The sequence below is a fragment of the Ambystoma mexicanum genome, chromosome 11 (genome assembly GCF_040938575.1).
Source record: "Ambystoma mexicanum isolate Mex_15411 chromosome 11, UKY_AmexF1_1, whole genome shotgun sequence".
Taxonomy (NCBI): Eukaryota; Metazoa; Chordata; class Amphibia; order Caudata; family Ambystomatidae; genus Ambystoma; species Ambystoma mexicanum.
In genome coordinates, this window is record NC_090934.1 from 724,239,645 (window position 1) to 724,266,366 (window position 26,722).

At 45.6% G+C, this 26,722-nt stretch overlaps 1 protein-coding gene across 1 annotated transcript in view; it reads right to left on the reverse strand.

The window, feature by feature from the left end:
- CYB5R2 (cytochrome b5 reductase 2) overlaps positions 1–26,722 on the reverse strand; it is a 208,378-nt gene that overhangs the window by 58,140 nt on the left and 123,516 nt on the right. Inside the window, exons 3-4 of the mRNA XM_069623601.1 lie at positions 7,608–7,680; positions 1,167–1,273 (exon numbers count right to left, since the gene is read on the reverse strand). Of these exons, the coding sequence (XP_069479702.1) occupies positions 1,167–1,273; positions 7,608–7,680 (180 nt within the window). The remainder of the gene's footprint in view (positions 1–1,166; positions 1,274–7,607; positions 7,681–26,722) is intronic.

Sequence of the window (26,722 nt, forward strand, 5' to 3'; positions counted from 1 at the left end):
TTGCCTAAATCTCGGGATGAGGGAGTCATGATCTGATCACTCCAAAGTTTAGTAACCCACAAGTGAAATGTTGCTCTGTATCCCAGATGGGGAGGCAGTTCAATAGAATCACATGAATGACTGTGTGAAGTGCTGAGGACATATCCCACAGTATCCATGCATTGCTACTGCAAACGTCACGCACAGATGGTCTGCAACCCAAGTTAAGTGGTCTCTTCTCTTCCAATTAAAAAAACAGCCTGAAAGGGATGAAGCAGATTGCTTTACTCCAGAAACTCCTGATTGGTGCCCAGCCCATCACTGCTTAACTGCCCGTGGCCTGCTTAAATCAGCTACAAATATAAAACAGGAAATCTCCTGGTTAAAAAGAGGATTTCCATAGGGCAAACCTGACCAAGCTTTTTATTTATTCATTGGTATCTGGCCTGAGAGCAGGGAGGAGTTGATTAAGGTTTGCAAGGTTGAAGTAACACAAATGGCCAGCTCCTTCCAGGTAATTCCTTAAAACACATTTGGAGGGGAGTCTGTACATGCGAACCTGTCTGCAAGGGGAAAAGGATCCATCAATCCAAAGAGCGAAAAAAGTGGATTAAAGGACAAAATACATTGATACTCCTATGGTTGTTCTGTAAGAGTGCTTACCGGATTTCAGTTTATAAGATTACATTATACCCAGATGCAAGTTCAACAACTTCCTACGAAATTAGAATTCGCTCTTGAGTAGCGTTTGCCTTATTACTGTTACTAATTCACTTAAGTCACCAGTATTGCTAGACATTAGCAGTGAGGAAACTCGGGATCAGGTGGCCTGAGGTCTTTACAAAAATAAAAAAATAAACTTAGTGGACGGAGATGCAGCAGATACTTAGGGGAGAGTGTAGATGTGTGTGGAAGAGCAGGAGGATACAATGATTGGAGGGTGGTCACAGAGGAAGTCTGCCATCTCTGGCTGCAGCTGAACACACAGATTTGTGTCCAAGTGCCTGACTCGAACTCAAAGCATTCCCGTAGGAAAGTGTTTATTTATAAATATCGTACACCTTAATGGTATTATTGACAAGCTAAATTAGAATGAAGTGAAAAGAATAGAATGTTATACGAATGACCCATCACACCATACATAACTGGTTCGTCCTGGATGCAAAGGGGGCGACTGTAGACATTACCTTCACAATTAAATCCACATAACCTTTCACTTCATCACTAGAAACTGGAGTGTATGCCCGAATCACAAGACTGCCGTTGACTTTCGCAGTGAGGTAGACGTGTTGCCCTGGGGAGACACAATGCATCTGTGTAAGTGATCTGTTTCATACGCTTCCTTGCATTATGAAAAGTGAAATCAACTGCACCAGCACAAACCTTTTGTTTTACCGATTGCATTATTGTTTCATGGGCTTTAATTACACACGTACCTTACTGATCAAATAACCCATAAAGAGACGAGCTTAGACCGCGTGTTGTCTATTGCACAATCACTGGGCTTGTCATTGCCAATAAACAGGGACAATTTTACAAAAGCAATCCTAGTAAAAACAAATGTTTCATGAGAAGGTCTGAACAAACCTAAATGGGAGTGCACGCATAAAATTAGGAAGCAGTGTTTTTCGTAAGCCGAACACTGCCTCTGGCACAGTGTTACCGATGGTTAACATATTGCAACACAATCACTCTGGGGTGGAGTTTCCTAGGTCTGTTCTGGGTGAAGGTGGGATATAAAGAAGGATAAGGCAGGGTAAAGTTTAAGGAGGAAGTGCACAGGTTTTGGACAACAAAAGTCAATGGGTAGTGTTTCCACCAGTCCTGCCCAGCTATCTTGTGGGGTTACATGGTCGGGTTGCTTATCCCTGTTTTTATACAGCATCTATCTCGTTCCTTTGTTGAATGTGTTCTTTGAAAAGGGGGTCATATGCCACATGTAAGCCAATGACACTACACTTAAAATCTGGATGAGCGACGGTCCAAAGCACTCCGATCTGCTTGGGATGTGCTCAGGAAGATCAGGGCATGTGTGGATGACATTCGGCTCTAGCTCAATGATGCAAAGATATGAGTGCTGCTGCTCCGTCCCCAAGATGAACATGTTGAGCGGATCCTGGAGCCTCAATATTAAGGGACAGCCTTGCTTTCAGGGGTAAGGCAAGCTGAAATCCTTGACTGAATGTCAGCCTCTCCCTTAAATATCAGATAGAGCTAGGCCAAAGGGGTGTTTTATCCCATCCCTTCATCCTGGAAGATCCTTTGTTTTGTGCTGGCCAGGAAATGTAGCTGATCTTCTGCAGTGGCGTTTGTGCAGGCCTGAAACCTAATCAGACACAGTGATGCAGGGAGCACAGAAGAGAGCACCGAGTGCTCCGAGTAGCTAACACTTTTCTCTACAAAGATTTCTATGGAATAGCTCTGTGACTGCTCGAAGGCAAGTGTTCATCGTACTCTCCTAAGAGGCAGCCGTCAACGGCTCATCAGGATCTTACACATGTTCACAATGTTCACCTTGCACCCCACCCTCCATGATGTATAGCTTTTCTTAAGAGGCTCAATCTGGAATGCTGTCCCACAAGCCACCCATAAACAGCTCTCTCAGACCTAGGGCATTTTATGCGATAAAACATTACTCATAAATTAACAAATGTCCAACACCTCTGGCTCATTTACAAAAAAGTTCCTCCTTTTTGGCCGAATTCATTTTTGGTGATTGCTCCAGTGGTTACCAATATTTACAGTGAATGGCTAATGAGACAGCTTGTTCATGGTGTGTTAGTGAGCGCTACACAAATGTTAGCAGTCAATCACTGAGTCAGATAAAAGCATTGACAAAATCAAAATCTCCGGCCTCGTAAATTGAAAAGATTAATTGCAATATGTATAGGTGTCGAGGTACTGACAGAAGCAAGGCACAGTCAAGCATATTGAACATTATTACATGTAGGGTACTGGTTGGATGTCTTATATCTAAGTTGCTTCATGAATCAGTTGCAACGGGGAGTACTACCAGCTTTTTATAGGTTGCTGCCTTTTTGGTAATCTCACGACTTTCCCAAAAGCCTGTCAACCTATACCTGTTGGTATAGAGGTTTTCGTCAATATTTAGTAGAGCTGCGGGCCTATACGAACCACAGCTAGTTTGGTTCTTGCCTGGCTTTGGGAACACCACCATTTTGGCCTCTTCCATGGACGTCGAGACTGCTCCTGTGACCCTGAAGGTATTAAATAAATGAGTTAAGCGTAGGGCCAGTTGTGCCAGGTATTTATTATAGAATTGAGCTGTATAGCCATCCAGGCCTGAAGCTTTACTAAGGGGTAGTGTCTTAATCGCATGCTCCACCTCTGTAAGTTGGATGTCCCCCTCCAATAAGTCCCTCTCCTCAGCACTGAGCCAGAGCAGGGGGAACTCATTCAAGTAAGCAGCTTATTCCTGTTCGAAAGGAAGGTCAGAAGAGTATAGTCGCTCATAAAAGGCACCAAAGGCTTCTCCAATTGCCCGGTCTTTCTGACTCCTGTCTCCGTTGTTACTTTCAGAACTGTCTGGGCGGTGAACTTCCCCCGCAGCTGCCGAGCTAGTAACCTGGTCAGATTTATTCGCACCTACATAATATTGCTGCTGCTCTGCAAACCCAACTGCCCCAGGGTATGCTCGTATTCACTACGTAGTTTCCGCGATTGGCTGTCCACCAAAGATTGTCTGATTTCTTGCAGACGGTCCTCCAAGTCTTTCTCCCTCCTCCCCCAGATGTTCTCCCTCGTGGCTTTCAGCACTATGATCTTCCTCTTAACACTGCCTTAAATGCGTCCCAGATCGATGCCTGGCTTACTTCGGGAGTGTCATTATCTTCAAAATATTGGTCAATTTTTTCCCCCAATCTGCTCCGTTAGTGCCGGGTCCCCCATAATGTCATTTGGAAAACCTCATCCCCAAACTTGCCTCCCCGCCCCCGGGATTCATAAAGTGAGTTTTATCGGGGCATGGTCAGACAACGATATTGACCTAATTTCCATCCCTACTGCCCATCCTATCAGCCTCACCCATATGAAATCAATCCGCAACAATGAGCAGTGAACCTGGGAATAATATGTGTAACCTTTGTTGGTCCCCTTTAGCTCCCTCCACGTATCCCTCAGGGGCCCGTCAGCGCCACCCGTCCCCTTAGTAGCCCCTGAACTTCTGTCTACCTCAGGGTCCCAAGCTAGATTGCAGTCCCCCGCCAAGATGATTTCCCCCTCCGCTGACCTCTCTAACAGCATGAGGACTTCCTTGAGGAAGTCGGCTTGGTCACTATTAGGGGCATGTATGGACGCAAAGGTCTGAGCCACCACAAACAGGTATCTGCCTGCTCTGTCCCCTTTCGTCTTCCTTACTTGTTCTTTCAGAGTTTCCCTAAAAGCCACCATTACCCCACATGTCTTTCCTTGTGCGTTTGCCTGGTATATTTTCGAGTATTGTGACAATCTAAACACTTCTCTGTCCCTCTTTCAAACATGTGTCTCCTGCAGTAATAGGACATCGCCTTTTTCCCCCTTTAGAAGCTGCCCCAGCGTCTTCCTTTTTATTGGCGAGTTCAATCCGCAGACACTATAAGAAAAGAGATTGAACATGCATGCTGTGCACCTCTCTCCTCCAACCCTCTCCAGCTTGCTTCTCGGGCCCTTCCACCTTCCCTCTCCCCAGATGTGCATTCCCCAACCCCCCTGCTGTCTCACCCCCACCCAGGTAGAATCACTTATCCAACCGGACCCCACTAAGATGCCCCGACAGCCGTGACCCAGTTTACCACCCAGGTATCTGTCCCCTGCTTTACAGGTGTCCTCCCCGTCTCTGAACCAAGATAGCCCTGTGACCACCATCTCCCCTCCCGTCCCCCCAGGCCCTCCATACCTCCCCACAATTATTGAGCGTATCATCAGTGATGCATTCCCCTTTCTTTCCTCCAAAGTGCTCTCCCTTCCCCTACACCCTAATACGGCCACCACTACCCTTTGTCTCACATAGTACCGGTGAACCCAGCTCCTGTGTAGCACCACCTCTCAGCCCTATTCCTCATTTCACTCTTCCATTTCCTTGATCCTTCTGTGGGATAAGCTTGCACTCCCAACCTAGTCTGCTCCTTCCAGTCGGCTGCCTCTCCAGCTCCTGCGTTGCTCTCTCTTCCCCGAGTTGTAGTACCTTCTCTCCTTCCTCTGCAGAGGTTACCCGGTACTGTCAGCCGTCCCAGGTGAACAGGAGTCCAAACTGGAAGGTCCATCTGTATCTCAGCCCTTTTTGCGTGAGGAACCTTGTCACAGGCCCCATCGCCCTTCTCTTCTGTAGGGTGGATTGTGCAAGGTCCTGATAGAGAGCTATGTCCTTTCCATTCACTGCAGGGTGTTGTGAGTGCCTAGTCGCTTTCAGAATATTCTCCTTATGGGCATATGATGTCAGGGTTGCCAACACGTCGCACAGGCGCGCCTCTGGTCCGATCTTTTGGGACCCGCTCTATGTATCCTGTCTATGTCGTTCTGCTCCGGGGAGACATCAGCCAGGAGTTCTTCAAAACATTGCTGCATCGTGGCCTTGAGCTCCCCTATGTCCTGCGGCAGCCCCTTGGCCCTTGTGTTCGATCTTTGCGATCTATTCTCGAGATCCTCACATTGAGTTTCAAGGGACTGTGATAGAGTGGCCAGGTGGTCTAGGGCTTCATCCATCTTGCTAGCATCATCTGCCAGGTCTTGCACTGCCTTTTTCGTAGTGTCCATCCTTTCTTCCAGTTTCCTAATCTCTGCTTTTATTTCCTTCGTCACCAGCTTGATTTTTTCTTTCAACGCAGATAATTGATTCTGGAAGTGGATGGTTATTCGTTCTTGGAATTCACTCAAACATTGGATCAATTCCTCTTTACTGTCCGCCATGGCTCCTTCCGCTACATTCGGAGAAGCAGGCTCTATTGAACCTTGTGTCTCCTTGTTACCTGTGCCTGACACCTCTTGTCACCAGCACCATTGGATACCACCTTCTTGCGCCTTGGGGCCCTGTTTTTGCTGTGGCGTTGCAGTCCGCCTCACTGAAGTCTCCTTCGTCTTTGCTCGCAGCATCTGCCGAGTCCCCCTCTCCCCACACCTCCACTGGGGTCCTCAACTTTTACTTAGGCAGCCGCACTTGCCTCTCAGCATCTCTGTGCCCAGTCTCAGATTCCCGCTGATTCCTCTACCACACATCTTTTAGTCAAGGGCACCCCTATTGTCTCCCTTGCTCCTCTCACCTCAGTCTCTTCACATGCCCTGGCAGGCCTTCCCTGTCTGGGGGAGACAGCATTCCTCAATCCACGGGGGGTTTCCTTCAGATTCCCTCCCTCCCCGTATTTGACTGCTGCACACCCTGTGTGTGGACTTCTGTTATGGTGCCCCTGTCTTTACAGCCCTGCCAGTCCTTCCTGTGTGGTGGAGTGCAGACCTCGGGCCCCCAAAGGTCTCCCACTGTCTTCCTTTATGCTTTCCCCTGCCTCATCCCTCCCTGCGTCCCCAGGTGTTAGACCAGCGCCACACAACGCACTCAGTGGCTAGGGGGCACAGTCTTTTCTGCTCCTGGGAAGTCAGCGGTCCCTTCTTGCTCCTCCTCCGCCATGGACTGCTGTAGTATGCCTGGATCCAGACCCAGCCGTGGGGCCGGGCCCTCCGTGTGGCAGTTCTTCGGTGGGGCTGCCGCACCACCTCCCCTGTGGCTGCTCCCTTGCTCCGTTAGCCTGCGCCGGGGACCTGCATGCTGTTTACGGATCCCTGCAGATTCGATGTGCCAGCTCCCCAGCCCTGGATGTCCTTCCAGCCGTGTGGTCTCCCACCCTTGGGCGGAGGAAAGCCATGGGCCCACCCCCTTTACGGCGCTCCTCTCGATCGGTCTGCCGCTTCTCTACATTGGCGCTGTGTTCCCACTCTTCCTGGCGACCACCTTCAGATTTTTAGAATGAAAAATGTGAAGTCTCCCATGTTATTGCCATGAGTCAGATAAACAAAATGTGTCTCAAAACGTTGTCCTTTTTTAAATCCCAAAAGCACTGAAAGTAAGTCATGTGAAAACTTTACATTTCATCATGCTAAGGTGCATGTGACATAAATCTGTCAAACCTGACTAGAGATAAAACTGTGCATTGTGCCTGGCTCTATGAGCCTGTCCTAACATGGATTCAAAGCTGTACATATTATAATTAACCAACATTTGCTCTGATCTTGTCACTATCTTTCGCAAAAAGAACGCAAGTAGATCATGCACAAGCTCAAATATAGTCCATTCATTTCTATGCAGATTTATCGACATCACTTAAATTTAAAAAACAAAAAGTTAAGTCAATTTGCTTAAGCCCTTATTTTGAGGAAGCAGAGTATTTAACTACTGTTGCAACATGTTTAAAGAAAATATAACTGCTGGTTCTGCTTTCCGTCCGAATGCAGGACGTGAACCATGTATATACTTATAAATTTATTTTACTTCAGTTTCTTAACCGTGTAATTAAGTGTGCTTTAAGCTATCTTAGTGCAAAGGATTCCCTGAAGAAAACTGTATACAGACAGCTGTGCTATATCAAGAAACACGATTGGCTAATAGTCTTGTATGTACATTGTATTATAAACATATTAATTACCTATGGGTAAGCCCAAAATATGCTCTGGTGATGGAAGTCCAAACCTGAATCTTTTGGTGTCATGGCTAATTTCCTAAAAAACAAAACAAAAAAAAGAGAGAAAACAATGAACAAGACATCACTGAGTTCAATGTATAAATCAGATACGCGTTGAAAAAAATAGGTCTCGAACCTTAAGCTAAGAAGCCCTTATTCTTTTTTGAAGAAGAGGAAGAAGCATTTTATATATTTTAAATTAACCTAAATCCACAAGTCTATAAAAGTAAGGTATTTAGCTAATCAAAAGAGGCCATCTCCAGTCACAAACAAAACGCTGTGTACCCTCTATTGCCAAGTGCTGACAACAAGAGTTTTTGTGTGCACGATGAGCTGTGCCTCAATATAGTCCTCCATATAAGGACAGGCTATGGAGGATGGCAGACAGATTTTATTTTTAAGGCCGTGCAAAGTGGCCCACTGGAATGGGTTTGACTGAGTAGTACGTGGAAGTGTGGGTTCTAGGCTTTCTGTTGCCCATACCCAAAATAGTGCATGCGCACCCCCCCGCCCAACTTTACTTCACTTCTGCCAGTCTCTGCACCTTCATCAGATTCCGCCCTTTCTACAAACTCTGTCTGCGTTTTCCAAACTATGGCCCTTCACCCCCATTTTCACTGGTTTGCAGGGATTACAAAGTTAATGCTTCCTCTCTATTAATTCAAGCCTGTCATCTTCTATGTTATGTTAGTGGAAAGAGTGTTTTCAGATCTCTGCTGCCCAAGATTTGGAGAAGGCAGTGTGTTCTAAAAGTTGAGTGCACTAAAGGTAATTGTTACAGCTAATTATCTACTTTCGGTTAGGACCAAAAACAATCTTTTAGAGGAAGCGATAAGAACATAAACTGTCTGCCAATTGAACATAAGTGAGCGAAGGTTGGAACAAGGAATTTTGGCTTCAATGCCAATATCTGGTTTCTCTCACTAATTGCCTGCTGTAACTCTAGGAGAAGCACCTACTGTAGTCTGTAATATTAATGCAACATAACTACATTTGTACATCCATCTTGTCAAATGGTAAAGTTTGCATATGAAATATATGCAAGTGGTACAGGCACATCTTATACAAATGTTGAATAAAAAGAACACACCCTTTCTCATGGTTACAGCTCTGGTTTTAGCAGGGGCAAAATAAGACAAGTTACCTGCTGCAGCCAATGTACCTCCTATCCCTTCGGCTGCAACACCATTAAAATATGGCAAAATCACAAGTGAAGTTTGTAAACTATGCCTGGGCATAAACGCCCCAGTAGAGTGAAAACAGTTGGAGAAGGTTCTTGGAATCTTTCGCTGTGCATGCTCACAGTGGAGTAATGGATAAGGGCGACCCTGAACATTTATGTGTGTGCAACAACAGAATTCCTCGTATCTGCACAATGCAAGTACCTTTTATAACAGATGAAGTGGTACATACTGTTTACATCATTGCCGTTTGTGCAATTGATCAAAATACCCAGCAGTCCAGGAGTAAAATTGAGCAATGGATTGGGCGTTCCAGCATAATATTACCTTTATGGGTGTGGTTTAGGCTATTGGTCTTGCCAGCTTGTGTTTAAGGTAATTTAAAATGTTGGTTAACTCCCTAGAGTTGGCTGGACTGTACAATACATAGGAACATTTTGAGATTTGTGGGCATAGATGTCCTGCTGTCGTGTTTCACAGTAAACGTCCCACAATGTATTTAAAATAGAATTAATATTTGTTTGTTTTTTGATTCATTTATAACGCGCTCCTCACCCGAAGGTATCTGGGCGCGACAAGGGTATGCAGTTTCTATATAAAGTACAGGTAATTATAGGTAAGATATTACTATTTACAGTGCAGGGAAATTACATATAAAGTACAATACAATATGGTACAAAGAGAAATTGCAGAACGACATGGTTGCATTCAGATGTCGTTTGAGACAAGCCAAGTTTTCTTATTTTCCTAAAGCTTAGGAAGGTCTGGTCTGTTCGGAGGTGCAAGGGGAGGGCAGGGCGTTCCAGTACTGGGCGGCTTGGACCGGGAAGCTGTTCTCCCCCCTGCTCTTTTCAGGTTAAATCTGGGAACTATAATGCAACAGGATTAGGCAGCCCTAGTGGGACGAGATGACAATTTTCTGATGGTTTTTCTTGGAGGTACTGCGCGGCATTGTTTAGACATTTATGGGTGATAGAAACTAGTTAGAATGTAATCCTGTCCTTAATGGATAGCCATTTGGTTTCTCTCCTGGCCTCGAAGATGTGTTCTCTCTTTGGAATGCTTAGAGCAGTTCTCAGAGCATTGTTTTGTAAAATTTGAAGTTTGTTAGTGGTCTGTTTGCTGGCTCCTGCATAGAGGGCATTGCAGTAGTCTAGTTTCGACAATATTAAGGCCCTCGCTAGAGTAGTACAACTTTTGGTGGATAGGTAGGGTTTGCAAGCATGAATCAACTTGCATGTGTACGCTGTTGCGGAGGACGTGGCATTGACTTGCTTATCCATGTTCAGAGTGGCGTCTAAGTAAAAACCTAATGTTTTGGTCTCTTTGGCCACTTTGATGGTGATACCATCAATAGTAAATGATGTGTATTGCACATAGATTTTGTTTAGATGGGCTGGAGCACCTTCAATTAGGATTTCTGTCTTGTCGTCATTAAGGCATAAGCCATGGGCCACCATCCAAGCCTGAATGACTAGGTATATTTTGTTCAGGAGGGCTAGATCTAAAGTATCTGGGTATCATATGCATAGTTAGTGTAGCTGATACCCAGATGGTCCAGTTTGTCAAATAATGGCATTGTGAATATATTGTACATAGTTGGGGACACGCACAAGCCCTGGGGGACTCCGCATGTAATCAGGGATGGATCAGCGGCTGCCGACTGGGAGAAGACCCTCATTGACCTGTTGTTGAGAAAGGTTTCAATCCAGTCTGAGGCTTCTTGAGAGAAGTTAGCCGCAGAGAACAGGTGCTTGCAAAGGATTGTGTGGTCCACCAAATCGAAGGCGGACGATAGGTATAATAAGGTCTAATAAGAAGAGCAGGGCACATTGCCTTTTGTCCTTAAGTGAGTCCATTTGCATTTTCAAGTCTATCAGTGCCGTTTCAGTACCATGAAGTGGTCTGAAGCCTGATTGTCTTAGTCCTAGGAGATTATTGGTCTCAAGAGAGTGCTGGATCTGGAAGTATGCCGCCTTATGTAAGATTTTGAGGAGACATTGTACAGTTGTAATAGGCCTATAGTTAGTTGGGATGGTTGGGTCTAATTAAGCTTTCTTTAGCAGGGGTCGGACCCAGGCGTCCTTTAAGTTTGTTGTTTTTTCTGCACGCATGGTTTTTAACTGGGGGGGTGAACCAAGTGTTAAGGTGGGCTTTCGGTTTGCTTTTTTGCATTTTAAGTGGCGCAATGGTGTCTAAAGCTAGAGTCGTAGTGGAGTTGTACAGTTCAACAAGCTCGACTGGGTCAGATGTCTATGTTTATGTTTGACATTTGTATAGCGCAACCAGGGACCCTAAGGTTTAAGGGCGCTGTAAAACGTAAAAACAGACAAGCAGAACAAAGCCAGAAAAAACGGAACTAAATCTGAGATTGACTCCGGAAAGGAATCAATCAGGAACAGGAACAAGCGTGAGGCAGAAGTAATTTATGCGAAAAGTACGGTTTTCAGCCTCTTCTTAAATAATTCCATGGAAGGGGTGATCCTCAGGGACCTTAGCAGCTTTTTTTATAAGCGTCAAGGTCCACACAGTTTTTATTTTTTCGCCAGGTTTGTAGAAGGTTAGTTTTCTTAGATCTGAGTGTTTGAAGTTCTTCACTGAACCATGCATTACGTACCTCTGCAGGTATTGATTTATTTATTTTTCAGTGGTGCCAAGTTCTCTGTGATTGAGCCCATCGCCTCAGAGAGAATAGTGGACATTTCATCAAGATTGTCCATGAGGACAAACTGCTTATTGAGAGATAAAGCCCATTCCGCCAGGTGTGTAAGGTTTAACTTCCTGCGGTTACGCGTCTTAATAGATATTTTAGGGAGAGGAGCTCTCTTTTCGTAACAATCCGTCTGGATTGATAAAATAATACAAAAATGATCAGACCAAGGGCACGCAAGCACCTGTTGATTGACAAGACTAAGGTTTAGAGTGGAAACCCAATCAAGAGTATGTCCCTTGATATGAGTCGGGGCTTGAATATGTTGAGACATTTATCAAGGGAGTCAAGGATATTTTCCATATTTTTAGCTAGAACATCAGTAGCACAACCCAACCAAACATTGAAATCACCCACCAGAAGTAAATTAGTTTTAGGCTTAAGGAAAGATAATAGTAAACTATTAAGAGACGCTGCAAAGGTAGGATCAATTGAAGGAGCTCTGTATAATACCAAAACGTTGAGGGTATTTTCCGCATTAATGGATACTTTAACCCTCAAAAGTTCTGAGCCCTGTATGGAATCAATCTTACATTCCCAAGTTCTGAAATGGGATTTAATAATAAGAGCAACACCCCCTCCCCTGCTCGAGGTCCTATCCATTCTGATAATATGGTAACCTACTGGAGTAGCCAATTCCAGTATAGGGTCAGCTGCTTCATGTCCCCAGGTTTCAGTAAGGGCACATATGTCCAAGTCTAAATCCTGAATCATAGTGGCTACCTGGGTGGCATGTTACACAAGGGATCTAGTATTTAGCAGCATGCATTTAAGGGAACAGGTAGTCCCACTGAGGGAATCCACACATGGCTGGACCTTATTGATCATGGGCGACTCAAGGTTCAAATTGGTTTCAGGTAGATGGGACAACTCTAATGTTAAGTTAGGGGGGTCTAATATATTCAGGGAGGCAGTGGGGCTATGAATAGAGGGCATTGGGTCGACGCTTAGGATGTTAGTTTGCACATTAGGAATTTTGGTGAGGTTCTGACATGAAAGGGGTATGTTTTCTACTTTTTTTGGTGCCTGGTAGGTAGGACGGGTTTTAATCCTAGATGCCCATTCTAAACTAAGGGCATTCATACGATCTCTGGCTTGTTGTATAGCCTCCAGGGCCTCCTTTATACCCATGATGAGAAGAGAGGAATAAAGTAGAAAAACTCACCCAGCAATATTAGTAACAGTGCTAGTTCCTAGCTTCCGTGGCGAAGCGGGGCAAACCGGCTTCGACGCGCCGGCGCTGATGCACCTGACGTGTCTTTTAGAGCGCGGGGAACTACAAGTAGCAAGGGAGTTGTAGTTCTTAGCGACGCTTAACGCGTGCACGGTGGTATGTAAAAACCTGATTTCACCCGTGCAAGCCTTCAAGAATACTTAGCTAAAATCAAGTAAGAGCAATTCAAATACAATTCGCGCAGTATAAATCACAATTTGCAATTCCCTTATTTAAAGTAAAAAGAAGACCTTAATTCAAATTCTATTCTGCACAAACAGCCCTAGTGCTGCTAGTAAAATGGTATCAATGAAAATGAGGGACCAGGAACAGTTTTTTTTTAATTATTATTTTTTTTGTTGATGTTTTAGTTTGGTGTCAAACTTTTCCATCGTTGTGGGTCAGATGTGAGATAGGTTGAAGTAGAAAAAAAAAAAGTCTGTTGTCTATTATCATGGTTCAAGCCTCTCTTCCATTAAGATCAAGGATGCTGGAGAGGAAGAGGGAAATTGTGTATATATATATTTGTTATTCTTTCCACTGAGGATGGCCGCCCATCTTTCTTCTGTGTTCATTTGTTGCAATGCGAGATCAAAGCGGGAGCCAAAGAGCTTGCGTTGGGGTGCAAGAGACTGACATTCCATCACCAGGTGGAATATGGTTTCCGGTGTATTTTCAGCTTTACAGAAGCGACAGTAGTTTTGTGATTTGACGATCTGTCTTGTTGTTGCAAGGTAAGAGTTTGTTGGTGGAATATTCAGGCGGATTCTCAGGAATATCGATCTGACATTTTGATCTGGAAATAGTAGCAAGTACGGCTTTGGTTCGTTTAATTTTCTGTTGTCTTTGTTACATTGGAGAGTCTGTTTGTAGATGTTTTTCAGTTGAATAGTTTTGATCCAATCGTTCTGTAATAATTAGATTTTGGCGTGTTGAGGACGCATAATTAAGGGCCTCATTACAATGATGGCAGTAAGGGTTAACGGTCACCGTTAATGGTAACGGTGACCGTTAACCCTTACCGCCGTACTACGAGGTCCCTTTGCGGGTTGGGGAATTTAACGCCTGCTTTTTGCAACTTGTAGTCCAGATGGAGTTCTGTCAAGCAGAATGATGTCATCCGCATATGCCATGACAGGGACAGGTGTTGAATTTATTTTCGGCGGGTTCATTTGGCTGCTGGTCAGATGTTGTTCTATGTCAAATGTGAATAGGTTATAGAGGGTTGCTGCTAAGGGGCATCCTTGCTTTAAGCCATTCGATGTGGTTATAGGGTTGGTGGTCAAGCCTTCTTTTGTAAGTCTTACTTTTATTGAAGATTCTGAATAGAGTAAGATGATTGGTTCCAGAATGTTCGGGGGGCAATTCCATGTTTTTTCCCATAGCTTTTGCCGTGATATGGTATCAAAGGCCATCCTTAAGTCAATGAATGCAGCATATATCGTGGTCTTGTTGTTGATGGCTTCATATTTGATGAGATGGAGTAGCAGTAGATTGATATTAGTTCCAACCTTAGGAGTGAAGCCTGTTTGTCGTGTTGAGATCCGGCCATTGGATGTTGCCCAAGAGGTTAGTTGTCTGAAAAGTGTTGTGGCGAAAAGTTTTCCAAGTGGGTCCAACAGAGCAATTGGGTGGAAATTCTGGGGTTGGTCGCGGGGTCCTTCTTTGTGTATGGGGACAATTGTAGCCGATCTCCAGGAGGTTGAGATTTGGTTGAGCCTGTTTATGATGTGTATTATCTGGCACATGAAGTGTGCCCATGCTGAAGGATCTTGTTTCAATACGGCGTTTGAAAGTCCATCAGGACCAGGTGCTCTTGATGTATTGAGGTTGTTAATCATACATAGCAGGTCCTCGTAGGTGGCGGTTACCATCCATTTTACTTTGATATTGATCGATTCTTTTTCAGGTTGGAACGGACGAGTTACCATCCATTTTACTTTGAAATTGATCGATTCTTTTTCAGGTTGGAACGGACGATCTGCGTAGATGTCTGAAAAGTGTGCAACCCAAGATTCTTGCGGGACATTGGCTGTTAACTTGTGCTGTTTTTGAGCATTGTCATTCAGTAGATTCCAGAGATCTCTTGTGTTATTCGATTGGTATGTCTTCATTATGGTTTCTGCATCTGTTTGCAGCAACTTTTTTTTGCGACTTTTTCCAATTGTTGTAAGCCTGTTTCAATTTCGATATCTGCAAGAAGTTTTCTGTTGTTTTTGTTTTCTTCAGCTGCCTTAACGATTTCGCCAGGGCCTTTTTCTTTTCTGCTATTTCCTGGTTGTACGAGTGTAGGTGGGTTTTTTGTGGTCGATTTTTGGTTGTTTGTTGGAATGGAAGGAGGATCCACTCGTAATTCAGTTTTTCAAGTTCAGTCTTGTTCGAGGCGTGAAATTTCGTCGATAGAAGAGATATCGCTGCTTGCGGGATGCAGAGCCTTGAAGAAGTTCCGTCGAGTTCACCTGGACATAAGTTCGGAGTTAAGTCTTGTTTGATGGTGGCATGATAAAGCACTGTTAACTTGTTGTGGTCGCTGTTTTCTGAGAGAATCATTTGGGCTTATTTAACCGATTCATGCAGGGTTTGTGAAAGGAAAATGTAGTCGATAATTGCAGATGAGGTTCCTCTGGCCCATGTTGGCACATAGGAGGTTGAGTTGTTCCTTGCATGGTTTAAAAGGATGAGCTCTCGAGTTTGTATTTCATTCATCCACCTTGTTGCTTTTGATGAAAGTTGATCGTAATTTCGGAGGGTGCCGCTTTGTGTGATTAGATTGATGTTAAGATCTCCACAGAGTATTATTTCTAGGCAATGATGAGTTCCGACTAGTTTATAAAGTGTGATAAATACACCGTTGATGAATGACTCAGTTGTAATTGCTGGGGGGTTGCAATATAGATTCAATATAGCAATTGTTATTTCAGCAGTATTTTCGGATTGGTTATTCTCGATCATCGTTATTATTGTTAATTGTATCCAGGGGTTGATGTTTTCACTAGTCAATACTTTCCATTGAGGGTTTATTTTGATTAGAGTAAGCAGGCCTGATGCTGGTCTTCCTTGTTTTTTAGTTATGGCGGGATTGAGGAAGGTGAGGAATCCATCGCACTCTGGCGTTTCGCTGATCCAAGTTTCTTGGAGACATATGATGTGTTTTCAAGATCAGTCGAAGGCTGGGTAAACAAATGCATGTTTCCTCTAGTATTCCATGAGCAGAGCGACCATATGATGTCTGGTTTCAGTGGTTGTTATGATTGAGAGTAGACTGAGATTCTTGAGGATACAGTTTCTGTGAAGGAGGATTCTAGATCATAGATTCTTTTGAATGGTCGGTCACGTCTGTTCCACTCTTCCCCTTGGCCGCCGTGAGTCCAAAGTGTAGCATTTTCTGAGCGATCCTTGGTGTGGTTGCTCGTCTGCTTTCTCAGTTGATGTTTTCTTGTTGATATAGACGCCCCGCACTTAAAGCCCAGTTTGAGAAGTTGGGCGCGTTTTGATAAGATCAGTTCTTGATCATTTGGGTCAGAGAGTTCAGCAACAATCTTGTCTAAGTGCTTGTCATCTTTGAAGGTTATAAAGTCAATCTTTTTGTTGTTATTTGTTGTAGTTGTAGAATCGCTCCAAAGAGTCGTAGAGTGTTTGTTCTGCTAAGTATTAATGGTTCAGGTCTGTTTGTTTTGTTTTCGATGTGGATTTCGTATATTTGGTTTTGTTGGAGTGGAATTACAAATGAAGGAAAAGTACAATCAGTGTTGGTTGATGAACGTGAGCTGAGAGAGTCATCTGATACTTGCTCATAAGATTCTGCTGGCGATGAGACTCAGGAGCCGGGATTGTGAGATTTATCTGAGGTTTCTAGTAGTGAGTCCTCTGAGATTCCTTCGTAGATGTCTATTTGTTGTGGTTCGTGATTGTTGGTGTATTCATCTATTATTATGAAACTTGAGGGCGTTGCGGGATGCCTGGGTGGCGGTGTGTCATCTGTTAGCTGGTCTCCGTGGGTTGAGAGGTTGAGGAGATCTTCGTCTTGGGTCGAGTGTTCGGACAGTGGATCTGTTGGTCCGTGGGTCTGTAAGGCCACAGTCTGTTCGTGCTGATTTGAGGTTTTATTGTCCTTTGTGGAGGGACGAGGAATTTTCTGTTTGGCTAGTGGAAGGCTTTGTTCCATTGTCTTGTCTGTTGGTAATGAATGACTTTGTTCTGTCGTCTTTATTGTTCTGAGGAAGGCTCTTGAGCCAGTTTGTCTTTTTGGTTAGTTTTGAGTGTGGTGGTTTCATAATAGTGCCAAGTTTGTCCTTCGAAAAGATCTGGTACTGTTCTGTGGTGTTCTTGATAGGATGATTGGTATCTTGGGTCTCTAGCTGTGCGGTTATGGCAGGTTCAGTTTTCCGTTGTGTGGGGGTTGCGCCAATGTTTTGGAGTCCACCAGCTGGTTGTGGGAGCGTTTCCTTAGGTTGAGGAGCTGGTGCCAATTGATCCCTTGTTGTATCTGGTTTCTGTGTTGTATGATGTTGATGTTGGGCTTTGAGTAGTGCTAATACTTCAGTATTAAGGTTGTTTTTTTTTTTGATGGTCGCTTCTTGCTATTTCTGAGAGGCATTGTTGCCATCGATTGGATTGCTCTGCTTCCGAATTCAAACGAGATTCGATTGTAGTTAAGACATTCTCTAGGTAGATCTGTTTGGAATGTATCAGTGCTAAAAGAGTTGCTTGGTCCCTGATATTATCGTTCAAGGCTTCATGTAACTTCATGTATAGGATCATGGATTGCGAGAGCACTGCGATAAGCATGTTTTGTAGGTCAAGCATAGTATTCGGGATCCTTGGGTTGGTATGATCCTCATGATCAGGTTTGTTGGATTTGCATTGATAGATTTGGTTTCTGTTGAACTCGAGTGGGGTGTGGGATGTTCGTTCTTGGTCATAGGATCAGGTGTGTAGTAGGATTCGTCTGTATCATAAGTGAATTGAGTAGGAATGTTTTGGTTTCTTGATTGAGTTGATTCAGTTTCTCTTTTAATTGGTCTTTGTCCATTTCCTTGTGTCATGCATGGAGTCGAGGTAAGCTGTGATTGGCTGTTTCCAGTTATGTTGCCAAATATTTCTTTTAGTTTTTCGAGGCTTAGAATGATCGATTCAATTTCTGTAATATCCATTGAGAGCCTTCTTGCCTTGGTTATGGTTTGGTTATCGAGATTTTCTGGAGCTTCAGCAAGTTTGATTGAGTTATGAGTATGTAGCCATGCATGTTTAGCTAGTCTTGCTTTTTCCCTCTTCGTTGGTTGAGTTAGGCTGTTTGGTGGTTTTTGTAGGCTAGTGGTAGGTCGTGGTTCATCTGAATGAGATTTGCTGATTTTCTGAATGTTGGAATTTTACATAATCGCAGATGAATCTTCTTTGTTGACAGGCAGAGTCTTGAGTGTGTCAGTGGTATGTTCGCTTGGTTGTTTCTTGGCAGTATCGTTCGAGATCTCATGTTTGTTTGGTTCGAAGGGTGGCGCAGATGGTTCTTGATGTAGTTCATCAGGAGACTTGTAGGGTAAGTTGGTGGATTTTTCTGTTATCATAGAAGCTTTCTTGGTGGCGTTTGTGTCGCGTAGTGTTGATGCAAGTCGTTCATGTGGCATCGCAACCTTCATGTCACATTTTGGTTGTTTGGTACCGTTAACCGAGGTGTCGTCTATCGTTAGATCTGGCTTTACATTTACTGCGGTTTCGTTGGTGTTTGGTTGGTAGAGAGGGTGTAGATTTAAAGACGACGGTGGTGGTAGTTCTTGATGTTCGTTGTGACTTCGTGAGTCAGCATCTATTGGTTGAGTCTCGTTGGATGGTTGATTAGAGGGGTTTCCTGGTCCGGTAGGTGCTAGATCAGGGTCCTTATCAGTGTCATTGCCTTGAATAGCATGATGTTCAGTTGTGGCAGTGGGGCTATGGATTTGTGCTTGTATGTTAGTCTGATTCTGAGAGCCTTGCTGATCGTTCATTTGTCTATTTAGATCCGAGGTTGTAGGATCAGTTTTTATTTTCGGAAGGTCATCTGGGATGGGGGCATGCTCGATATCCAGGTCTGCTTTCGGTTGATGGTGGTTCAGGACGGGTTTTGTTGTCTGAGCTCTACAAAGTGATTGTTCCAAAGTTAATTGCGAGGAATCTAGGGCAGGCATAGCAGCTGTGTTGAGTTTAGTTCTTAGTCCTGTTTTAAGGCGTACAACAGATTGCTGTCTGGGTCCAGTTGCCGACATTTCTCCTTTGTTTGTCTAGGGTCTGTTTCAATGTCCGTCGGACAGGCCCTATCAGGGTCCAAGGCGCTGAGCGTGTCACAGTTGCTCTTTTGAAGTTGTTGAAGAGATTCCTTTAGGTCTCCTGGGCGGAGAAGGAGAGTGTTTATTGATGCTGCAATGTAGAAACCTAAGGCGATATTCTTTCTGGGTTCTTGGAGGAAGCTGTATTATAGAAGTTTCGGTTAGGATCCAAGGGGGAAGCCCTTTCGGTCTCCTAACAGTGAAAGTGGTGCAAAAGTACAATTGTACTCTACAGGATCCACGGGGTAATCCCTTTCGGTCTCCTAAGTAGAGGGTGTTGCAGAGGATCTGTTGTGTGATCCAAGGGCCTTGTCCTTTCGGTCTCACAGCAGATGTGTTCGATTGGTGAGAGGTTCGAAGGTTGATGTTGCAGTTACAAGCTACAGGATCCAAGGGACAAGCCCTTTCGGTCTCCTGTGCAGATGGCTTTAGTGAGACTGTTGAAATCCAAGGGACGAACCCTTCCAGTCTCTCAGCAGAGGTGGTCGCTTAGTAAGAAGCGATGATGTTCAGACTGCAGGCTACAAGGTCCAAGGGGCAGGCCCTTCCGGTCTCCTGTAAGGTGGACGTTGAGGAAGCTCTGCTGAGATCCAAGGGGCAAGCCCTTTCGGTCTCTCGGCAGGTGTAGTCGTTGAGTATCAATCTCTTAGTGGGGTATTGTTTCCCAGATGCAGGTCCTTCTCGTTTCCTGAAAGTGTATTGTCTTGGCTGTATGTGGATCTGGGTGCCACGCTCCTACAGCTTTGTGTCGGAGGTGGTCCTAGTTCTTCTGCAGAACTGGACCGGTTTGCACACAGGGTTGGATCTTGTTCTGGGTGATTTGTGTTCTTAGTGAGCCACTGGTGAGTCAGTGCTTGGAGGATCCGTCTGCATTCGTTGTGCTTTTGGTATTTGGTGGTTTAGCTGTGTTTTGCAAGAGTTGAGGTAGCAGCTGGGCTTGTGAGTGTATTCCGGCAAAACGCAGGTTTTACTTTGAAGACTGGTTGTTTGTTGATATAGCTGGAGACTGATGGTGCGAGCAAAGAAGTCCAACTTTTCAGATCAGGTGGGCCGTTGCTCTCAGTGTGGTCCTCGAGCGGCACGGGCGGGTGGAATGCAGTCTGGGAATGAGGGTGATGCGCGCCAAGAAATTGACTCGAGTGGAGGTTGAAAGGTTGGGCACAGAGGCGGGGACCAGGCGATGCGGGCAGAGAGAATGGTCTCCTGGGGCGGAGAAACAGCGCTCACAGCGCGGTCCACGAACAGTCTAGCAGTGAGGAAGTGGAAGGGAGGAGGGGGGTGGACAGTGTCTTCCTGGTAGGGGTGGTGAAGGACGAAGAGAGCAGGTGGCTCTGTCAAGTGTTGGGATAGAAACGGCAGCACAGGGAAGCCGCAGACACTTGAGGGAAAGGCGTTGGGCTGGGGAGCTGAGACGCTGGTGTTGCGGTGCTTGGTAAACGGAGGCTTCCTAGTTCAGTCACGGGGGAGCGAGGAGATCTTGTCGGTCCACCAGATAAGTGCAGGGAGGTGGCCGCCAGGCTTGAAGGCGGATGCCGGAGACCCCCAGCGGGGCCCCACTGAGGGGTGCGGCGGGCAGCTGAAGAGGCACGCCCCTGTGCCTGGCGCAGTCCACAGGTAGGAGGAGGAAGGCACAGAGGGGGCTGCAGGTGTCCGCCGGAGCACACGCCGTGGTAGTGGAGGGAGCGGTGCGGGGGTGAGGAGAATGATTGGACGAACAGGGGGGAGGGAGGGAGGGCTTATCACTCACCGCAGGGCGAAAGTTGTGGTTGTGTGCTGTGCGAAGCCATTCAGCAGGGGTTTTCTTTCACGAGAATCCTTTCAATTCCTCACAAAGTTCAGGAGCAAAACGCTGTAGAGTCTTGTCAGAACCACAGACCGAAAGACTCTGCAGCAGACTCCAGTTTAACAGTACAGTTTAAATACCGGAGCAAACCGGCTTCGACGCACCGGCACTGACACGCCTGACACCTGACGTGTCTTTTAGAGCAGGGGGAACTACAAGTAGCAAGGGAGTTGTAGTTCTTAGCGACGCTTAACGTGTGCACGGTGGTATGTAAAAACCTGATTTCACCCATGCAAGTCTTCAAGAATACTTCTAACTAAAATCAAGTAAGAGCAATTCAAATACAATTCGCGCAGTATACAGCACAATTTGCAATTCCCTTATTTAAAGTAAAAAGAAGACCTTAATTCAAATTCTATTCTGCACAAACAGCCCTAGTGCTGCTAGTAAAATGGTATCCATTTGGTGAAGCGTTCAAGGTCGGTATAAGAAGAGGCATAAGCTTATCCGTGGTTATGTTTTGTTTTCTCCTCGTAAGGAGGGAAGGCGCTATCTGATTCATTTTGGTGTCTGTTCGTTTGGTCTGAGTAGTGAAGGAAAGAAGATAGTGGTCAGTCCAGCATAGGAGTTGAATAAGTGAAATAGAGGTCTCAGAGTTGCTGTCTGCTACCCAATCTATTATTCTACGTTTCTCATGAGTAGGTTGATTGACTCTTTACTTAAAGCCTAATTCAGTTAAGGCATTGGATAGTACCTTAGCCTGTTGGTCGTTAGGGTTGTGATAGCCAAGGTTAAAATCACCTAGCAACAATATTTGCGAAGTAGGTTTGGTGTTGTCCGAGAGCAATGTCATGATGTCTTCTTCGAAGGACCTAATAGGGCCTGGCGGTCTGTAGATTAAGTGGATGGTTAAGGTACTTGTCTTAGACGTAGAGAGTTTCACTGTAAGTAATTTGCAAGACTTAACGATAGGCAATGTGGTTACTCTGAGCCCTAACTTGACTTGGCGATGAAGGCAATGCCGCCCCTTTCGATATGACTCTATCAGCTCTCACAATAGTGTATCTGTCAGGCATGGCCAATAGCCTCATTACGAGTCCGGGGGTAACCGCGGCGGTAAAACCGCCTGGTTACCGCCGGACTCGTATTACCATTCCGCCTCCGTGATTCCCGGAATTACCAGGGCATTACAACCCCGGTTTTCCGGGAATCACGGAGGCGGAATGGTGCAAATCCCCATTCCCATTGAGTCCTATGGGACTCAATGGGAATCGGGATCATGGAAACACCGGCAGCATCTCGTAATGCTGCCGGTGTTTCCTCGTCCGCCTGCATGCGGGAGGTGTTAAACCCGCCAGGTCAGACCTGGCGGGAACATCACCTCCCGCCTGCAGGGGTCGGGATCAGGCGGTCCGGAAACAACGGTGGCGGCGGGTTTACCGCCACCGTTATTTCCGGACCGCCAGGGTCGTAATGAGGCCTGTCCTGCAGCCTCATGTAACCAAGTCTCAGATACAGCTAGGAAGTCTAAGTCTTCTGTGTTATATCGGTGGCATGGGCCACATCAGTGGCATGGGCCACCAGCGATCTGGCGTTAATTAGAGCACCTTTTAGATGGAGGCTAGTCGCGTCTGGGAGGTTACTTCGATCCTTTCCTAGGTTATCTCTTTTTTTCTTGGAAGTCGTTGAGGTAGAGTTATTTGTCACTGTAGGAGTGATGGGTATGTCTTGTGGTTTAGGCTGTGGGGAGACGTTTCTGTGGAGTCTAGAACCGAGTCTGGCATTTCTGTCTCTTATGATGCAAGGCTGGTTAGGTGTGGGTTTCTTAGTTCATAGGTTGATCCATTGTGATGGAGTTAGGGTTTGTGTTGCTTCTGAGTTGGCGACTAGGTCGACACAAGGAGCCTTGATAGTTTAGTTTAATTCGGGTAAGAATGTAGTTGGTCTGATATTTAGGTAGTGTGAGTTAAAGTAGAGGGATGGCAGAAATGTTGAGGGTTTAATCCCTAGTAATGATGAGGTCATATTTATAGTTACTTTTGACATCTCTGGAAGAGAATGATTAGCTACTATTACACGAAGGAGAGCCTGAGCTAGAATGAGTAAGAAGGTAACTAAGAGGTGGCTAGCAGCGTACATGTTATAATCAGTAGGCGGGTATTAGTTTGAGTACCTATGGCATTTGGCCAGGCAGACTTTAAATCTGAAAATACAAATACTGTATTTCGTATTGTATCTAAGTCAATTGTGCTGCAGTCTAGTATGTGATGCAATGAACGCTAGTCAGCATAATCATAGGCGGCAGAACAGTATGTATCCCGGTCTAATGGGGTTTGCTAGTCAAGATGATAGTGTGGCGAAGTCTAGGCAGAGCAAGGTCAATACACAGGTAACATTAGTGTGTAGAGAGGCCTTTTTATGAGGGTCTTCTTGTGAGAGGACCCGGCTCGCACCTTCCGGTAGCTTGTCTATGCGGAACTAGGGGTCTGCAGCCAATTGGAAGGCTTGTGCTCCAGCTGGGGGTTGTTGCTTAGCAACACCAAAACAATGCGGTGGCGGCGACCATCATAACAGCTTCTTCTTCGCTCCACGAGGTAGACGTGTATAAGGCAGAGATTTCAAATGCCTTTTTCAGATAATTGGGCATAGTGGCATACGCGGTTTTCATCCGGATGTAGGATCGGAGGATCAAGCAGATTTTAGATGTGGGTCTATGAATGAATGCTGTGGCAGCTCCTCCTGGAGCGCGGCGAGATAGTAGAGGGGGGGGCCTGCCCTACCACGGCTTCGGGCTGGAAAGTGGTGCACAGACAGTCAGTGAGCCTTTTTATGAGGGCCTTCTTGTGAGGGGACCCGGCTCGCGCCTTCCGGTCGTTTGGCTGTGTGGAAATAGGGGTTGGCGGCCAATTGGAAGGCTTGTGCTCCAGCTGGGGGTTGTAGCTTAGCAACACCCAAACAATGTGTAGGCGGCGGCCATCTTAACAGCTTCTCCTTCGCTCCACTAGGTAGCCGCGGATAAGGTAGAGATTTCTGATGCCTTTTTCAGATCACTGGGCATAGTGGCATACGCGGTTTTCATCCGGATGTCAAATCGGAGGATCAGGCAGATTTTAGATTTGGGTCTATGGATGAATGCTGGGCAGCTCCTCCTGAGCGCGGCGAGATGGTGGAGGGGGCTCCTGCCCTACCACAGCTTTGTGCTGGAAAATGTAAAGATTACTTATAAACAGTTACGCATTGTGTGACATGCTTTGCAGTTGGTTCTCTTGGTAATACTGAGCGTGCAGCAGAATGTCATCAAGGACAAATGATAAACCCAGCAGGGATGCTATTTGCCTGCTTAGCACTGGGCAGCTTCTGTAAAGATGGCGGAATTAATATCTTTAGGGGACACCTTTACAGCTGCAAAACAGTGTGTACCTTTGACACACAGTGTTTGTACTCACCCTTCTATGGCTTTGGGTATCCTTTCTCTTGATGCACTTGCGCATTCAGATTTACTCTTTGCCATTTTAACATCTCTATGAACTATTTCATGCTTGCACCTTTTGGGCGGCCACACACCTCTGAAATGTGGCACCGGGGAGGGAAATTAGTGCTTGCTTCTGAATATCATTTAGTGCCACCTGTGGGAACTATGTGCTTGATTTAAGCTTAGGCATGCGTTTAATATTGTAAAATGATGCATCATTTTTAACCTTTACTTTTCTATAGGTAAAACCTCATTTTTGCAATGGTTTAAAAAAATGCATGTCATGTATTTGAATATAAAAGTGATTTTATACTCTTCATACTGAATCTGTTGGTTGTCTCCATGACCACCAGTCTGGCTTTAGAGCAGCCAGAAGCAGGGAAACTGCGCTCCTGAACACCCGTGAAGACTTGCTCTCTAATCTCAACGCTAACCTTCCTTCTGTCCTCACTCTCCTTGATCTATCCTCTGCTTTCGATACGGTCAACCACGGCATCCTGATCAATCGCCTCTGTGACAACCTGGGCATCACGGGTCAGGACCTAGCCTGGTGGACCTCCTTTCTCTCCAATTGACCCTCCCAGGTCCAACAAGGGTCCTTTCTCTCTACCACCTCTATCTTTACATGTGGTGTTCCCCACAGCTCTAACCTCTCACCCTGGCTTTTCAACCATTACTTGGCACTTCTGGCCCACCTCATCTCTACCTTCTGTTCTAACTTTCAATGTTATGTGGATGACACTCAGCTCTCCTTCAGGCTCCCTTCAGCCTCTTCTGCTCTCTCGCTCATACCTGACTGTCTATCCACTATTCAAGAATTGTGTGCCTCCAACGATCTCTGCCTTAATGCCAGTAAGACCAAGATCCTTCTCACTGGCATCCCTGCTCCCGCCTTCCCTCTTTCACTCTCACCGCCCACCCTGGGCCCTCTACCCTCACCTTCCTGTAAGGCAAAGAACCATGGGTCTTCTTCGGCTCCACCCTCTACTTCTCTCCTCACATCTCTGACAACTCTAAGAGGTCCCACTACCACAGCTGCACCTTCTCAGAGGTATTCTTCCTTTTCTCACTTTCCCCCAAAAGCTCACTGTCTCCAGAGCCCTGGTTCTCTCTAGGCTGGACTACTGCAACAGCCTCTTTTTAAATCTGCCTGTCTCTACACTTCACCCCTTGCAACTAATCGAGAACAGGGTTGCGAGACTTGTCCTTGGCCTCAAGCCCAGGGATCATAGCTCTCCAGCCCTGAAATCTCTTCACTGGCTCCCAGTGGCTGCAAGGATCAAGTTCAAGACCCTCTGCATCGCCCACAATGCTTTCTGAGGCTGGGGACCACACTACATCCAACTCTCTCTTCCTAATAATCTGACCTCTGCTCATCCACCTCCAACTCTCTGAGGGTCAGACTCTTCTCCAGGCAGAGAGTGGTGGGTAGATCTTTGTCTTCTGCTGGGGCCTCCGTCTAGAGCAGCCTCCCTGTCTCTCTCAAACTTGAGCAGAACCGCGTAAAGTTCCAGAAGCAACTCAAGACCTATCTATCGCACTATGCTCCTGCAACACCGTTTACGTTCCATGACCCCTCGTAATGTTTTGTCCTCACACTGCTTTTTTGTATGCTGTCTCCTGCACATTGTTTTCTTATCACACTTGTCACTGCAAACACCTGGGATAGCTATACCTTGTTTAAGATTAGATTCCTGAGGCCAGACCACAACCTGTGGGTGATGTACTCTGTGTTGAGGGGTTTTCAGGGGTCAAAGCAAATGTACTGTATTGCAGGAAAGGAGGGGGAGTTGGTTACTGTTGGAAGGAGGGTGGACGGGTGTATAAAATTGGCCATATTATGCATCCTTACTCTTCAGGTAAAATAGTGGTGGCTTTACCGCATGCCACTATTTAGGACTGCTTCAAAGAAGTGGTTGCTGGGGAATTGGAGTAATGATGTCTCCATATTTGAAAGGCTACAATGCGGAATGATTAAAGAGCCGACAGGCATAATGTCGAATCCTCAGAGGTTCCTAGCCAGTATTCTATGAGGAATTGCTATCTAGACACACACAAGTGGAGGTCCCTTTCAGGCACTCTTTTGTATGCCACAAAAGGACTAGGAGTGTAAGTATACATCAATTAATCTATCTGCAATGATTTGGATGGCACACTTCATAAAACAGCACAAATCCTGCTAACGGTGGCACCTTGCACTTCAGCCAAAGTAAAAGGAATTCAGACAAACGGAAAAACTTGGATTAATTTCTCAAATGGACAGGAAATTTCGAACTTCTCGTACCTCAGCATGCATGTTATTCTACACCCAGCCGGCCATCAGAGAGAAACTATATTTCACGCTTGGGGTAAGACGTAACTTGGAGAGTTTCAACCTGTTTCAGGGGGAGCTGAAACATGGGGAATTTGAAGATGACTGCT